This window comes from Echinops telfairi, unplaced genomic scaffold (genome assembly GCF_000313985.2).
Source record: "Echinops telfairi isolate 266 unplaced genomic scaffold, ASM31398v2 ScPeMD7_2;HRSCAF=8, whole genome shotgun sequence".
Lineage (NCBI taxonomy): Eukaryota > Metazoa > Chordata > Mammalia > Afrosoricida > Tenrecidae > Echinops > Echinops telfairi.
The window spans coordinates 7,772,279-7,788,505 of NW_022103898.1; the positions used below are offsets into that span (position 1 = coordinate 7,772,279).

The 16,227-nt window shown below is 61.0% G+C and overlaps 1 protein-coding gene across 1 annotated transcript in view; it reads left to right on the forward strand.

Annotated features, from left to right (window-relative positions):
• LOC101643049 (TRIO and F-actin binding protein) overlaps positions 1-14,773 on the forward strand; it is a 63,224-nt gene extending 48,451 nt beyond the window's left edge. Inside the window, exons 13-21 of the mRNA XM_013004035.2 lie at positions 906-1,502; positions 3,311-3,421; positions 9,074-9,221; positions 10,601-10,703; positions 11,262-11,421; positions 11,496-11,609; positions 13,121-13,207; positions 13,395-13,558; positions 14,039-14,773. Of these exons, the coding sequence (XP_012859489.1) occupies positions 906-1,502; positions 3,311-3,421; positions 9,074-9,221; positions 10,601-10,703; positions 11,262-11,421; positions 11,496-11,609; positions 13,121-13,207; positions 13,395-13,556 (1,482 nt within the window). The 3' untranslated portion in view covers positions 13,557-13,558; positions 14,039-14,773. The remainder of the gene's footprint in view (positions 1-905; positions 1,503-3,310; positions 3,422-9,073; positions 9,222-10,600; positions 10,704-11,261; positions 11,422-11,495; positions 11,610-13,120; positions 13,208-13,394; positions 13,559-14,038) is intronic.
• The last annotated feature ends 1,454 nt before the right edge of the window (positions 14,774-16,227 follow it).

Sequence of the window (16,227 nt, forward strand, 5' to 3'; positions counted from 1 at the left end):
TTAGTACCCAGGCTGGGCTGTACACTAGGGTTATGTAGTACACAGGCTGGAGTTATTTCGTATACAGGCTGGGCTGTGCAGTGGGGTTGTTATGTGGTACACAGGCTGGAGTTATTTCGTATACAGGCTAGGCTGTGCAGTGGGGTTGTTATGTAGTACACAGGCTGGAGTTATTTAGTATCAGGCCAGGCTGTGCAGTGGGGTTGTTTAGTACCCAGGCTGGGCTGCCCTTGCACCTGGTCCAACTCCTGGGCCCATGTCCATCAGAGGAGCACTCTGCTCCGTGGGGTTGTAAGTGACTGCTCTTTGGAGGTCGATCACCAGGCACTTCTGAGGGACCTCTGCATGAACTCCCAGCGGCCAGCTTCTTGATTAGCCAGGGGCATTGTGCCACTATAGGCTGCCTGCTGCCACAGAGCGGCTTACGCCGGGTAGTCAGTTCGCGCTCTGAACAGGACCCAGGTCCACAGTTCAGGCCTCCTGGGGCAACTCTGTAGGTAGCTCTGGGCAGGGGTGACAAGCAGGGCACTTCTCACACCCCATTGGGCAGAATGCCATCCTATGGGTGTGAAAGCTGCAAGGGATGCTGGGAAGTGTTGTCTTTAACGGGGTGTGACCGTGTGTGTGCATGGCTGGTGGACAGCTCAGCATGTGGCCTCTGTGCCTCCGGAGGCCAGCAGTGCCTGTGGGTGTTTCTCTTGGTCAGAACCCAGCCCCTTGAGCACATGTAGAGATTTCTGTAGACACTTCTGTAGAGATTTCTCACTTGTAATACTCATCCATCCGTCAGCGTTGCAAAGGACTTCCTGGTTGCTTTACAGGAGAGCTCCCCAATCCGACGGCATATCTTACAGGTGGGGGGGACAGGGAGGGCAAGCCACGCCTCCAGGGCGCTCTGCCCACAGCAGGCTGCCTCCTGTGGGTCCGAGTGGGCAGGGCCCTCTGATGGGCTGTGCTGGCGTCCTAGGCTCTCGGACCACAACAAGGAGAACGCACTGCACAGCCACGGCACCCTGAAGGGCTCGCTGAAGGCCGGGGAGCAGCGGGCAGGCTCTGAGGTCATCGGCCGGGGCGGCCCACGGAAGGCGGATGGGCAGCGGCAGCCCTCGCAGTATGTGCAGCTCTCCCCGCTGACGCAAGGCACCCCGCAGCGGGTCCGCCCGGCCGCCCGCACTGCCGACCGGCCAGCCAAGCAGGAGGAGCTGGAGCGGGGCCTGGCCCAGCGCTCGGAGGAGCGGCGCAAGTGGTTCGAGGCCACAGACGGCCGCGTGGCAGAGCCACCGTCCCCCGGCACTGGCGAGGGGCCCCGCCGGGGCCTGGGCGCCCCCCTGACGGAGGACCAGCAGAGCCGGCTCAGCGAGGAGATCGAGAAGAAATGGCAGGAGCTGGAGAAGCTGCCACTGCGGGAGAGCAAGCGGGTGCCGCTCACCGCCTTGCTCAGCCAAGGCCGCGGGGAGCGCCGGGGACCCTCCAGCGACAGTCACGAGGCCCTGGAGAAGGAGGTAAGCACCTCAGCTGGCCACCCTGGAGCCCCAGCGCCCCCACCAGCCTCCCTCCACTCCTTGCACCACTTGAGGGGCAGCCAGGTTGGGAGGAGCTCACCCCCATCCAGCCTGACACCTCAGGCGCCTTGTCAGGTGGAATCGGCTGTCCTGGAGAAACCCTGGGGCGCGGGGAGAAGGAGAAGCCCTCCAGGCAGGGCTCATGCACGCTCCCTACCATCATCCTGCTTTGTCCCCTCTGACACCAACCTTCCCTCCCGAGATGCTCAGCTTCCTGTTGGATTGAGAATCCAGTACAGTGGTGCCTGGGACTTACCGATAGTACCCCCAGTGCAGGCTCACAGGAGAAAGACGAAGGAGCTAGTCCTGGGGACCCCCAGGGGCAGCTCTGCCCTGTCCTAGAGGGTCCCTGTGAGTCAGAGTTGACCCAATAGCCGTGGGCATGGCTGTCTGGTAAGGGGGTTTGTTAGGGACGTTCACAGGTTAGCAAGCAGGATCAGAAAGCATTAAGGACACAATCCTTGGTCCGCAGCAACACCGCTCCTCAGCCGGCAGCCACGACTCTCCAGTCCTCAGCCTCTCAGCCATGGGGTCCCGTGGCCTCTGGCTCCGTGGGCCAGGAAGCTCTGCCTCACAGTGTCATGGTCTCGGCTCGGCTCCTCTGCCCTGTCTCAAGGTCTGCTTGTCTCAGCCTCTGGCCTCCGCCTCAGCCATGGCCACGTGAGACACGGATCCTGAACCAGCCTGGCTGGTGGCTCTTCTTCCTTAGGATGCTGGGATGTCTCCACATCTCTGCTTCTGAGATGGCTCATCCTTAGAGCCAGGGGAGCGGCAACTGAAACTGACGGGTGTCTCCCACATCGTATTTGCATAGCCCCACCCAGCCCTGCGTGGGCGTTGTGGAGACTTGGATGGAAGAGACACATCAAGCCATTTCAGTTCACCCCACCTCAGTAACTGCCGAAATCACTTATTACCTTCCAGAGCCACACCTGTCCTATGCCCTCCTGACCGTCACTAGCTGGCTTACTCCTCCACTGGCCCCCCTCTGGGTGTAAGGGGCCGTCACGTTGGGGCTGACTCGCAACAGAAGGGAAGCCCGACCCTTCCCTCGAGGTCCTCACAGTCATTGCATCCGAGCCCTTATTGCAGCCAGGGCGTCCGTCCATCTCGTTGGGGCCTCCGTCTTTCCCCCGATCCTCCGCCTTGCCAGATGTGCCGCTCTCCAGGGACTGGGACCTCCTGCCAAGGTGTCTCAGGAGCCTTCTGGCTGTCCTTCCTCCGCGCGCCCCCCACCCCCAGCCCTCGGTTCTTCTGGCGGCCCGGTACTTGTCTACTCCCTGCCAGCACCCTGACGCTGATGCGTCCAGGCCTCTGTGGTCCTGCCTTTTCATTGTCCGTTTTTCACACGCGTGGCAGGTGACTCAATTGCCGTAGCTGGTGGCAGGCTTCAGTGACACATTTGCTCTCCCACACTTAGAGGAGGTCTTTCATGAGCAGCTTTGCCTGACGCACCATGCTGTTAGCGTTCTGCACGCTGGCTTCATTGGACAGAGGGCACACTCGCCGATAGGCAGGCAGTCAGGCTCAGGGATGGTGTCTTTACCACCTCTGTCATGCGGGCAGTCTGAGTGACCAGCCCTATCAAGTCTCCTCTGGGCCTAGATTCTTGTACGTCATTGATCTGGCCATCCAAGGGGTTCGGGGCAGGGGTGTTCCCCTTTGCCTACATCTCCACCCGAGGCCTGCTTCCCCTTCTCGGGCCCTGCTGACCTCCCTCCATCCCCACCCCACCTCCGCTCCTGCAGGTCCAGTGTCTGCGGGCCCAGCTGGAGGTCTGGCGTCTCCGAGGGGAGGCCCCACAGGATGCACCCCAGACCCACGAGGACAGCCCCGTCCCTCCGGGGTACATCTCTCAGGTGAGCCTGTGGGGCGGGGGGCAGGCTCTGGGCGGCCGTGCTGTCAGACACAGCCCGTGTGAGCCATGTGACATGCATCGACTCATTTCATTTCCCCACAGTGGTAATAATCGATCCTGGTGGGCGTGACCACAGGCCCACTTTACAGACCAGGCCCCTGAGCTCTGAGCGGTTCCGTGACTTGCTGAGGTCACCCGGCCTACAGGTGTCAGGTGGGGTTTGAGCTCAGGTCTGGCTGATTGCAGAGCCTGTGTGTGAACCCCTGTGTGCCACCCTGCACGTGGTCGATTCCATTCCTCCCCATCCACTGTGCCATCCTGGGGCAGCGGGGTTCACAGAGGACAGAAGGCCCCCACACAGGGTTGCCTAGGAGACAGAGGAGCCTGAAGTGGCCCAGGGGTGTGTGTGTGTGTGTGTGTGTGTGTCACGGAGGTGGGCAGCCTCAGACAGTGGTTCTCAACTGGGGCAGTGTTGTCTCCCAGGGGACATTTGGCCATGTCTGGAGAGAGCTCTTTGGTTGTCATGACTGGGGGTAGCGAGGTGCCCTTGGTGTGTAGTAGATGCAGCCCCAGAATACACAGGGGCCCCCCTCAGCGAGGAAGGGGCTGACCCAAATGTCAGGATTGGCGAGGCTGAGATTCCCTGGCGGCGGAGCTAGTCCTGAAGACAACGGCGTGTGGGCAAATGGTTAACAGTGGGCCCTCGAGCGTGCGTATGCATGTATGTGTGTGTGCACACGAGCTCACGTGTGCGTGTGCTTGTAGACCTAAGCTTATGAGGAACTCTACTCTCTATGGGACCTTCTGAACACGGTTTACAGAGAAAAGACACAGAGACTTGTCGTTGGGAACGTGGCACATGGAGTCTTGGCTGAGCACTCTCCCTGCTGGTTGTGGCACTCTTGGGGTGCCCCCCCACCCCAGCGGCCGGTGGACGGGCCGTTCTGGTCAAGTGTCTGTCGCCTCACCTTTCTGCGTGTGTCGGTCAGTAGGAGAGAAGACGCACGTTCCAGGTGTGACTGGGTCAGGGCCACCAGCGAGAGTCAGTGTCTCCCTGGAGAGTGTGAGGGTCCGGACTCACTCTCCTCCTACATGCACGGTGGAACCGCTCTAGACACAACGCGTGTGCACATGCGCTCTCCTTTCTTGGTGTGGCCTCTCCCTGCCTTCAGTCTAGACAATAAACGATGAACCCAGCCCTGACTTGTCACCGCCGCCGCCACTGCCCCTTCCCCCGGTGTAAACTCTCCTCGACGGCCAACGACCAGCTGTCCCTGAGCCTGCACGTGGGCCCAGATCTGCAGCCCATGTTCTAGTGTTCCCGCCATCCCCACACCCCGAGAGAACACAGCTCAGAACAAAACGTGCTGGGGTGATCAGGAAGCCCACGGGGATGGGCACCTGCGACCTTTGTTTTTAAGACCCTGGCCTGGTTTCATGCCCAGTCACGGCCGTGCTCAGTAACCAGCACACAATTCCCAGGCCCTCGGCCATCGCAGTCACTACAGGGTGGGCTGGTACAGAAAAGCGTGCTGGGTCCCGGCCTCTGGGCAGGAGGAGCCTTTCAGAGGCTGGGACTGCTGGGGGTCTGACTGTGAGAGGGGTCCCTCTCCCCGAGGGGTGGGCGCTGTGCTGGGTACTGGCCTGTGGGTAGGGTTGAGGACATTGGGTGTTACATGTGAACAGCCCACCCTGGCTGTGCAGTTACAGGGGCCTCTGCTGTCCTGCTAAGGGGTGAGACCTGTGGGCTGGCAGGCAGGGCTTCAGGCCCCGGCAGTGACCTCACACAACGATGTTAGAGAAGAGGGAGGCTGGAGGGAGAGCTGGATCAGTGGGCGAGGGGGACGGGGTGAGGGAGGGTGTCAGGAGAGGGGAGGGTCAGGCAGAGGGAAGCCCCAAGGGCCCAGAGACTGGGGCAGGGGGCCCTCTAGGGTCCTTGGAAAAGCCTCCTCCCCCAAGAGCTAGCATACAGGGTGGGCCTAAGGGGCCCTGGGGACTGAGCAGGAGCAAGAAGCCCAGGGTGTCAGTGGCTCCTGTGGGTGGGGGAGGGATGAGGGGGGTCACCACCAGGTGGGGATAAACTGTGCACGGTGAACCCTTTCTGATGGGTGGGGCCGGGGACCATCTGCACCAACCTGTCAAAGGCGTGGTTCCGGTTGAGTCCGTTCCATGGCTGGAAGCAGCGTGCTCTGCCATTTGGTTTTGCTGCAACCGAAACGAGGTGTGCAAAGCACCCCTGGACTTCTCAGCTTGCGGGTGGGGAGACTGAGTGAGGTCAGCCTGTGACAAGAGTGCAGGTGTCCTGCAAGGGCGGTGAGGAGCACGAGCAGCGAGCAGAAGAGGGGTGCCGGTGCTAGAGAAGAGTTGCTGAGTCATCTCTGGACCCCCGCCCCAGGGGAGGGAGGCCCAAGCCTGGCCTCCGGATTGGATGGTGGCCCACTTACATGGCTGGGACTTGCCCCCACAGGGCAGCAGCTGGGGTGGGGGGGGTGTTTTGGGGGTTTTCCCACCGAAGGTTCATCTTCAGTGCCAGTTCTGGCAAAGGGTGGCCTCCATCCTGCAAGGCGGGCACAGAGGCTTGTGCATCTGGAAGACCCTCCTTCTCACGGGCCCTGCAGCTTCCTGAGCTCAGCCTTCAGCCCTTCCCGTTAGCCGCAGTGCCTGGCCCTTTAAGAGCACTCCCCCCCCCCCCCCAGGGTGCTCTGACACAAGAATGGGGGCACGGTGGACAGGTGATCTCTACAGCCTGGTGGAACCTGAGGCGAGCAGGACCTGAGTCCCGTCCCCCCTCCACCACCACCCCCCGGCAGTGGAGGCATATTGAAGACCTGGTCTGGGGCCCAGAGCTGTCTGGGTTGTCTAGCTCGGGGAGCTGCTCAGGGCAGCCCTGGGCCCCAGGGCCTGGCCCCTCCTCTCCCTCATACTGCCCTGCTCCAGCACTCAGGGGGGCTCTTCTGGCAGGTGTGGCTGCTGACAAGATGGGTGCTGTCAGAGGGGCTGAGCAGGACCCCTCTAGTCTGGAGATGGCCTGTTGTTGCCAGGTGCCATCCAGTGGGCTCCGACCCACAGCCACCCTGTGCACGGAACGGAACACTGCCGGGTCCTGCACTGCCCTCACAAGGGCTCCTTTCCCTGAGCCCACGGTGGCAGCCACTGTACCAATCCGTCTCCTTCAGGGCCTTCCTCTTGTCCGCTGCCCCTCCACTTTACCAAGCACGGTGTCCTTCTCCAGGGACCGATCTCTCCTGACAGCATGTCCACAGTCGGTGAGAGGAAGCCTCACCATCCTGGCCTCTGAGGAGCGCTCTGGCCGTACTTCTTCCAAGACAGATGTTTGTCCTTTTCGCAGTCCACGGTACTTTCAATGTTCGCCCCCAGCACCGCCGTTCAAATGCACCGATTCCTCTTGGGGCTTCCATATCCGATGTTCAACTTCCACATGCGTCGCTGTGGACCCAGCAAATCTCCTTCTAGGAGCAAACCCACAGGGGGGCACACAGCCTCTTAGGAGCCCCCGTGCCTCAGTTTCTTCCCTGGCTCTCCCCATAACCATTTTAGTGATCTGAAAGTGTTCTCTTGTAGAAGGAGTGGGTTTGCATTTCCAGAAATTATTCAGACACATGGAAGGGAGGGTGGGAAGGAAACCCAGCTCACTAAACCCCCCCACCCCCACCCTCGGAAGCCACCCAATCGCTGTTGAAGCAAATCTATTATGCTTCCTTTTAGAAACACGCACAGGGGTTGAGCCAGCAGAGCTTGGAGGATGGGACATCCCGGGTCTTGCCGGGCTAAATGCAGGCACCGGTAGGGCTGTGTTCCCCACTGGGCTCTGGGTAGGAACCACTTCTTGCCTCTTCCCACTTCTGGAGGCCGCCTGCATTCCTTGGAGCCGGCCCTCCTCCATCGTCAAAGCTCAGAAGGACAGCCGGGCCCTCACCGCACTCCCTGCTTCCTCTTGCAGTCACAGCTCTTCCAACTTTTTCTGTCCCCCTCCTCCCCGTTGAAAGACCCCTGTGATTACATCACACCCACCTGACAGTGCAGGACCTTGTGGTTAGGGGCCTTCGGGTCCCTTCTCACAGGGTGGGCAGCCCTGGGCACACAGAACCCCCGCGGGGTCCTGGGCCATCCCCACAGCCATTGCCTCGCTCGAGCTGCTGTGTCAGTCCCTGTCTGGAGGGCCCGCCTCTTTTCCGCTGCCCCTCTATTTTACCTTCTCCACGACCGGCCCTTCCTGGCACCACATCCAAAGTTCTTGAGACCAAGCCTCACCGTTCTCTTGTAAGGAGCCTTCTAGGATGTGCTTGTTCAGGATCATCTCCCCGCCCGCCCCCCCAAGGTCACCTGATGAGCAGATGCGCAGGGAGAGCTGAAGGGCACTCGGAGGACACCCTCTGCAGCGGTTAGTTTAGTTCGCTGTCCTGCACAGGCGCCCAGAGTTGGACCCGCTCGCCAGCACTGAGCGGGGTTTGGCCTGGGTTGGCGGCTTCGCTTCCCTTTTGCGGGGTCAGAGCGAGTTTTCAGAGGCGCAGAAACCCATGGGGCAGCTCCATGGTCCCGGCGTCTGCAGCAGTGCGTCTGTCGGGGCGGTCTGGCTTAGCAGGTGGGCGTTTGGGCAGCGTGGGCCACAGCCCCATGCCCCCCTCCCTTTGCACATCTCCTGTGGCTTCTGTCTGGATCTGTGTGGCTGGTTTCTGTTAAAGGGGTCACCCCAGCTGGTCAGATGCTGGCTCATGTTCCTTCAGTGGCCCCAGTTCACTGCAGCCCGCAGCCGGCACTCTTTCCCAGCAGCCTGGCCGCTGTGCGACTCCATCATTTATTTAGCACCCCCCACCCCCGTGTGCCTTGTACTCACGTGACTTTCCGGGGCTGGGGGTGCTCTAAGGCGCCTGTCTACTGCCCCTCGCCTGCCAAGCCTGCCGCCCTGGGCACCCTCTTCCCCTGTGTTCTGTGGTGAGACTGGCCAACCTTGTCTTAAAGCTGTTTTGCATTATGCCGCCAGTTCCAGCCCATTTACTGAGCACCCATCGTTAGGTCTGGACCCCGGGGACCCTGAAGTGGACCAACTTTTGTTGTCCTGGGGAAGCAGGCGTACACCTAGGCAGGTGTTGTACTCTGGAGGTCTGGGGGAGGCTGCCCAGAGATAAGGTGGGCACACAGCGGCTCAGGAAGCTGCAGAAGCCCTCCCTGGCAGAGGGACCAGCGTGAGCTAAAGCCGGGTGCTGCGGACGGCAAAGACCGCCACCAGCGCTCCACACCCACCCTGAGGCGCCTTGGAAGAAAGGCCTGGCGACTGGGGAGAGACCACAGCCGTTTCGAAGCCCCATCTTGGGAGCACAGCTCTGCTCGGGGGAGCACACGGGGTCACCCCGAGTCAGAAGCGACCACTGCCCTCCCTCCGGCTGTGTGTCTGTCTGGAGCTCCCAGTGAGCCTGGTGTGGTGGCCCCGTTTTCTCAGGCCTGGGGCTGCTAGGCCGTGGGGAGGCCTCTGGGGCCCACAGGAGCAGGGCTGGAGCCCGGAGGGCAGGAGGCGGGAGCTCCAAGCTGGGGGCTAGGGGCCTGCAAGGTCCGTGGAGGGGGCGGGCCGCTGGGTCAGGTGGAGGCTGGGGAAGGAGGCAGCACTGACCCCTGCGCTCTGGCCCCGCCCCTGCAGGAGGCGTGCGAGCGCAGCCTGGCGGAGATGGAGTCCTCGCACCAGCAGGTGATGCAGGAGCTGCAGCAGCACCACAAGCGGGAGCTGCAGCGGCTGCAGCAGGAGAAGGAGTGGCTCCTGGCCGAGGAGACAGCGGCCACCGCTTCAGGTCAGACCCCAGCGAGGGAGGGGCCCTGCTCGGTTGCCCACCGAGAGGCTGGCAGGTGGAACCCTCCTGCTACTCTGCCGGAGAAGACAAGGCAGCCTGCTTCTGTCCAGACGGTCCGCTGGGCAGCTCTGCTCTGAGTCAGGCCCCGCTCTGGGGCAAACAAGAGCTGAGGGCCCACACGCTGGAAGGGAGTCTGGAGGGAGGAGAAGCTGCCACAGCTGGTCTCTGTCTGCCCCTATTTGGAAAAGGAGGGGATCTGAGACAGTAAAACAGACACACACACCCCATCCCAGCCCCCAGGAGTTAACACTCCTCTGCCTGGGCGGCTGCAGCCAAGAAAGAGGTGCACCCTCAGGCCACACCCGCTTAGCTCAGGCCCCAGCCCCAGGCTTCAGGGCAGAGAGGGGCCAGTCGCAGATCCTGCTGTCCTGGCGTGCCGTCTCACTGGGCCTAGGGAACAGGCTCTGTGCCCCCCACGTTACCGGCCTGTACCCCTGAGGGATTCACCCCCTTTCACAGAGGTGTAATCTGGGGCTCACAAAACGCAGGACAGAGACAGTCCTGTGCCTTCCCTCCATCTCCTGGACATTGCAGGCACCTCCACGGGGCTCGCAGAGCTGCAGCCTGATCAAGGGGGTCATGGGCTTGAGCTTCCAGGGCATGGCGCTGCTCCCCAGCCCCCGGGCTGGCGCTACGCTGTGGGGGGAAACCAGCGCGTGTGTTCCAGACGTCGGTTCCCCCGGCCGCCCCCTCTAAGGAGAGTCAGGCCTGAGTGAGCTCATAGAGCCCTGAAGAGCCTCACGCCTGGTCAAGTCGGGGTCCGCCACCACGGGGGGCATGAGCACCTCTGTGTTCAGCGTTCTCTGGGGACTTTGGGGTCACGGGTGGGAGACTGAGGGCCTGCTCACCCTGCACCTCTGGTGCTTAAGTCATTGCACGAGGTACTCACTCGGCCAAGCCTCCTAGGACGTGAGGAGGTTCCTCTGTTGTTGTCCTCATCTTACAGGCAGCCTGGGCACACACAGGCCAAGTCACCTGCTCAAAGCCGAAGCCCGTGAGCAGAGGAACTCTTGACCCCACTCGACCCCTAGCTTGGGGGACAAGCCTTTGTCAGAGGCCCCTAGGCTCAGCAGATGTTCACCAACAGCAAGAGCACCCATGGTCAGACTCCACAGTGGCTCCCAGCCAGGCCCTCTGGAGGGATTATTATCCTCCCCCGATGGGCAGACTCAGAGAGCTCCACACTGCCCACAAGCGCCCAGTCCACGCCGCTGCCACAGACTTCTGGCCAAGTGCTCCTCACACACCGCTCCCAGTGGGGTGGACTGTAGTGGGGGCGCCCTCTCTCACCTTTCCCTGCCTCCCTGCCCCACTTCCAGCCATCGAAGCCATGAAGAAAGCCTACCAGGAGGAGCTGAGCCGGGAGCTGAACAAGACGCGGAGTCTGCAGCAGGGCCCTGACAGCGTCCGGAAGCAGCACCAGTAAGGCTGCCCTCTGCTCGCTGGGCTGGCCTCCCCCTCCCCGCTGAGCCCGGCCCCATGCACCCTCCAGCGGTTTTGCAGTGGCAAACTTTGCATCGGCCCTGGCAAGAGGGCACATGGGTTCCCCTGCTGAGACTCCCATGGCAGTCATGCGGGCATAGGGAGCCGGGCTTTGGGGCCTCGGGAAGGGCTCCTCTTCCACACCAGCCCATGGACAGCTCTTTGGCTCCTTCCTGTCTTAGCCAATCGCTGCCTCCACCTCTTAGTGTTCCCTAGCACCACGCTACACCAGCACCCTTGGCCAGTAGCTTTCCCTCCCTGCCAAGGAACACGGTGCTAGAATTCAGGGGCTCCCCCAAGGCACCCTGTCAATGAGCTGCCTGCAGCCCAGGGAGACCCACTTGCCCGTTCCCAGTTCCAAAGCCAGCTTCGGGCCGCGCTGAGGACTGAGAGGGAGCCGGGGCGTCTGAGCCCCATTGAGCTGACCATGGCCTGTGGGGGGTCCTGGCAGAGGGCAGGAGGCCGAGCCCCCCATCCCTGTGCCCTGCCCCCTGGCAGGTCTGACGTGGAGGCGCTGAAGCGGGAGCTGCAGGTGCTGTCGGAGCAGTACTCACAGAAGTGTCTGGAGATCCGGTCCCTGACACGGCAGGCCGAGGAGCGGGAGCTCACGCTCAGACACTGCCAGCAGGAGGGCCAGGAGCTGCTGCGGCACAACCAGGTGGGCCTGGCCCCGTGGAGGGGGTGAGTGAGGGCGTCCCCTGCATCCCTGCGCTGAACCCCTGCCCCCTCCAGGAGCTGCACACACACCTGTCAGAGGAAATTGACCGGCTGAGGAGCTTCATCGCCTCGCAGGGCGCAGGCAACAGCGGTGGACGAGGCAGCGAGCGGAGCTCCTGCGAACTGGAGGTGAGCCCCCCCCCCCCTCCCGCCCCCATCCCCACTGAGCACTGGCCGCGGGGGGGTGGGGGTGGGGTGTGTGTGGAAGCTCGTGACTCAGGGCCTGTCGCCTGCCCTCTCTCAGCCCCAGCAGCTCATCTGTAAAGTAGGGCCTGCCCCTCCCTCCAGGACCCCAAACTCACAGACATCAGGGCACATCTGGCTCGTCTCAGCCCTACAGGCAGGGCAGTGCTGCCCCAGTGGGTTTCCGAGGCTGCAACTCTTTACAGGAACAGAGAGCCTCAACTTTCTCACCCAGAACGGCTGGGTGGTTTGAACTGCTGACCCTGCGCTTAGCGGTCCAGCATGTAACTCTCTCTGCCACCTCTGTTCTCCTTTCCCAACACCACTGAGGCGATGCCAACTCATTGCGACTCTGTGGGGCAGGGTAGAACACCCTGGGAGTGTCCGAGAATGTAACTCTTCATTTGCCCCACAAAACGTGGAGAATGTTTAATGCTACATTATTTCTTATTCTTTCTTGCTTTGTTTTTTCAAGTCATTTTATTGGGGCTCTTATAGCTCTTACAACAATGCATACATCAGTTGCATCAAGCACATTTATACATATTTTTGCCATTATCGTTTCCAAAACATTTTCTTTCTACTTGGTATCAGCTCCTCTTTTTTCCCTCCCCCTCCACCCACCGAGAATGTAACTCTTTATGAGAGTAGAAAGCCCCATCTTGTTCCCAGGAAGCGGCTGGTGGTTTCAAACTGCTGACCTTTCAGATCACAGCCCAACCCATAACCACTCCACCAGCAGGGCTCCTCCAAACACAGCGCCTGTGGCCTTCAAGCCTCTGACTCATGGCGGACCCCTTGGGTGACAGAGGAGAAGGGATTGCCCCCGGGGGTTTTATTGGCTGAATCTTTACCAGAGCAGGTGGCCACACCTTTCTTTCCTGTCGCAGCTGGGTGGGGAGGAAGAAGTGTGGGGCCTCAGGGTCACCCCAGTATTTTATTTCACTTTGTTGACTTGACAAATACTCACACGAGGCTTCTCTCTATGGCTGGTCTGCCAAGAGTCCTTTAGACCTGTGGGCTCGGCTCCCCCTCGCAGGACAGGACGACACCGTAACTGTCCCCTTTTACGGACGAGGAAACTGAGGCGGGTGGGCAGTGCCAGAGCTGGGGCTACAGTCCCTGCTCCTCGGTCCATTTAGGGCAGCAGCCTACTCCTCAGGTGGCGGCAGGATCGGTGAGGAAGCCCAGGTCAGGCACAACATGACCCCCGTGTGCCCTCTCCCTCTCCATGAAGGCTGCAGCAGAGGCTGCCACTGGACCCCGCCACGAATGTGGTACAGGGCGGGGACGTAGAGCGAGAGAGTGGCAGAAATCAGCAAGGACTTCCTGGAGGAGCCTGGCCCTCGCCCGCCTCTGGGGGTGGTGTCTCGGTGCTGCTCCGGGAGGGGCGTGCTAGTGGGGGAGGTGGGGGAGGCGGCCCCGTGGCCCCGGTCAGCCTGCTGTCCACGGCCCAGGTGCTGCTGCGGGTGAAGGAGAACGAACTGCAGTACCTGAAGAAGGAGGTGCAATGCCTGCGGGACGAGTTGCAGACCATGCAGAAGGTGGGCCACCTGGGGCGCACCACCATGGGGTCAGAGGGTCCCCATCCTGGGGAGGGCGGTTGCATGGTTTGGCCTGGGGGGCCTGTCCTTGTCTCTGTGGTCACCCTGTGAGGACCCCCTCGCTGCCAAGCGGTGCTGGAAGGGCGGGGGGCCGGGACAGGGCGTCTCACAGCCCCTCCCCACCCAGGACAAGCGCCTCACCTCGGGGAAGCAGCAGGATGCGTGTGTGGAACAGAGCCACGTCAGGACGCGGTCTGAGCGCGAGATTGAGCAGCTGAGGGAACACCTGCGCCTCGCCATGGCCGCCCTGCAGGAGAAGGAGGCCACCCGCAACAGCCTGGCCGACTAGAGGTGACCCTGCGCCCTGGCTGGGGACTCCCCTCCCCCTGGCGCCCACAGCTCGGAGTGGCTGCAGCCAGAGGGCACCCTGTGAAACGGAGGAAGTGCCCTTAAGGACCTAATTGTCACCACTTCCCCTTCCGGGAGAGCAGCACTTCCCATGAGATGCCACACCCGCAGCCTGTTCTGCCTGGGCCCCCTGCACACCCCACTGTGACAGACAGGCACCACTAATCAACCCAGGAACCCAGGGCCCTCTGCCTGGCCTCCCTGTCCCCTGTAGTAGCCCTAGGCATTCCTGATGTCGTTTGAGGTGTTTTCAGGACGCTTGTCCTCAGGTCTTGTCTGTGTGGAGTGCCTGAGGCATGAGAGACAGGCTACCACGTGGGCCTGGTCAGGCTGGGAGAAGTCAGGGAGGCCTGAGGGAGCAGGGATGACAGGACCCCTTGCCACCCTGCCGGCCCTTACCCCGTGTTCCCCCTTGTCTTCCAGGTCCTGGGGGGCCAGGCCAGCTGGAGACCTCCAGCCCAGGGGACCAACCTCCCTCCTTCCCTGCTGGATGGGGTCCAGAAGCCAAGCTTTCTCTTAGCCCCATGGGCCACATGTGCACTCATACCCACCACACACACACACACACACACACACTGCACACATACACACATGCATGCGCACATTCGTGCGCGCACACACATGCACACGGGCATACACATGCACGAACACACACAGACACACACACACAACTCTGCATATCTGAGCGCCCCTCATACTGGGTCTTACCTTGCACCTTCTTCAGGATTTTATATGTGAAGAGATTTTTATATAAATTTTGTTCCCTTTTTCCCCCAAAAACACTTTATACTTTTTACAAAAGCCATTCCAGGTGTGTGCGCCTCCACCGCCACTCCCCTCCGGCACCACCACCCTCGCCGCCTGGGCTGAGGTCCATCGGCGGCCAGCCGCAGCCAGGGACCTGAGGGGAGAGGCAGCGAGCCAGCCACCTTCTCCCTCCACCCCCCCAGCCTCCTACTAACTACTTCCTGCCCTGGGTAGACCCCGTCCCCTGGGGCTCTGGATGGAGGGACAGACGGTCTGAGGGAGCTGGCAGCCACTCCAAGGCCCCACCACCTGTGAGAGGGTGCTGGACGGGGCTGCCGAAGCCTCCCCATGAAGGGTTTCCCCCCCACCCCCAAACCTCCTAAATTAATAAAGCGTTCCCGCAGCTTTGGCGTCCCGGCTGGTGGTAGGTGGTACAGAGGCTGGGTTCTGGCTGTAGCTTCCCTTTGCAGAGGGGTGGCATCAAGTTCCTCCATGGGACTCGTGGCACCGGGAGGCCAGCACCCAGCCAGCTGGCATGTGGGGACTGGGGAGAGGCCCATGATAAGCTGCAGCTAGGCCCAGCCCAGTGGCCCGTGGGCAGGGCTGTGGGTGATAGTAGGGATGGGAGCAAGCAACTGGGGCTGGCCCCATTCCTATGCCACTGCCTCCCCCCACCCCCCCAGGATTGTCCATGAACTCTTGTGGGTGGCCTCTTCTGGGCTAGACACTGATTTGCAGAAAAAACAAGCACTGCCATCAAGGCCAAGTCCATCCTGACTCACAGAGACCGTTACAGTATTTCTGAGGCTTTACATCTTTACAGCCTCATCTTCCTCCCAAGGAGCAACTGATGAGTTTGCCAACCTTGCAGCTAGCATCCAGCACTTACCCAACAGCGCAGTCAGGGCTCCATCCACTGAGCAAAAACTAGCTCTGCCCACCAAAGCCGCACACACAGGCCTTAAAGGAGGGGCATGTCCCAGAATGCCATGGGAACCCAGAGGAGATGACCCACCCAACCTGCAGCTTTGGGGGTATCCTTGAAACATCGGGACTTTTCCAAGATGGACATACGACACCAGAAACATGGGGTTGTCTCGGGCATTCCAAGCAGAGGGACCAGCGAGAGGGGAAGTCTTGTGACTGTCCTTGTGGATTTGGGGAGTGGCAGGCACAGCAAGGAAGTGATACTGTGTATGCGGGCACAGACACACCAGCACTCCCTTGCTCGTAATTGGCTTAGTAATCACGAAATGCCATTCCAGCCAAGAGAAGGCGGGTGTGATAGGGTTGTTTGGGAAGGTCTGCCTCAGGACCTTTGAGAGAGTGCCTGCCTTTGGCACTGTCTTGGGAGCCAAGGGATGTCCTTAAACCACTTCGAGTCTGGATGTGTGGCCAGCAGTCACAACACCCAGGCTGTGCTCAGCCTTGGCTCATCATGTCCCATGTGTCCCATCCATTACTGTCCACATCCCGTAGGATCTCCATCCCTCACCTGGGCTGTGGGAACGTCTGCCTGGCTGGTCTCCCTCCTCCATGCTTCTTCACCAACCAACAACCCCCTTGGGGGCTACCTGGATGACCCCAAGACCCAGCCAACACCTGCAAAGGTGCCAGACACCATCCATCATCGGGGCATGCAAACTAAGATTTTCCCTTCCCATCTCCAACAGAGTAGCTCAAGTTGAGAAGACAGACGATACCAGGTACTGGCGAGGGTGTGGCTAGTGTAGTGTCCTACTCCCGTGGAAAACTGGCAGCTGTTTTGTTTTTTTTAATAATCACTTTATTAGGGGCTCATACAACTCGTCACAATCCGTACATACGTCATTTGTGTCCAGCACATTAGTACATATGTTGACTTC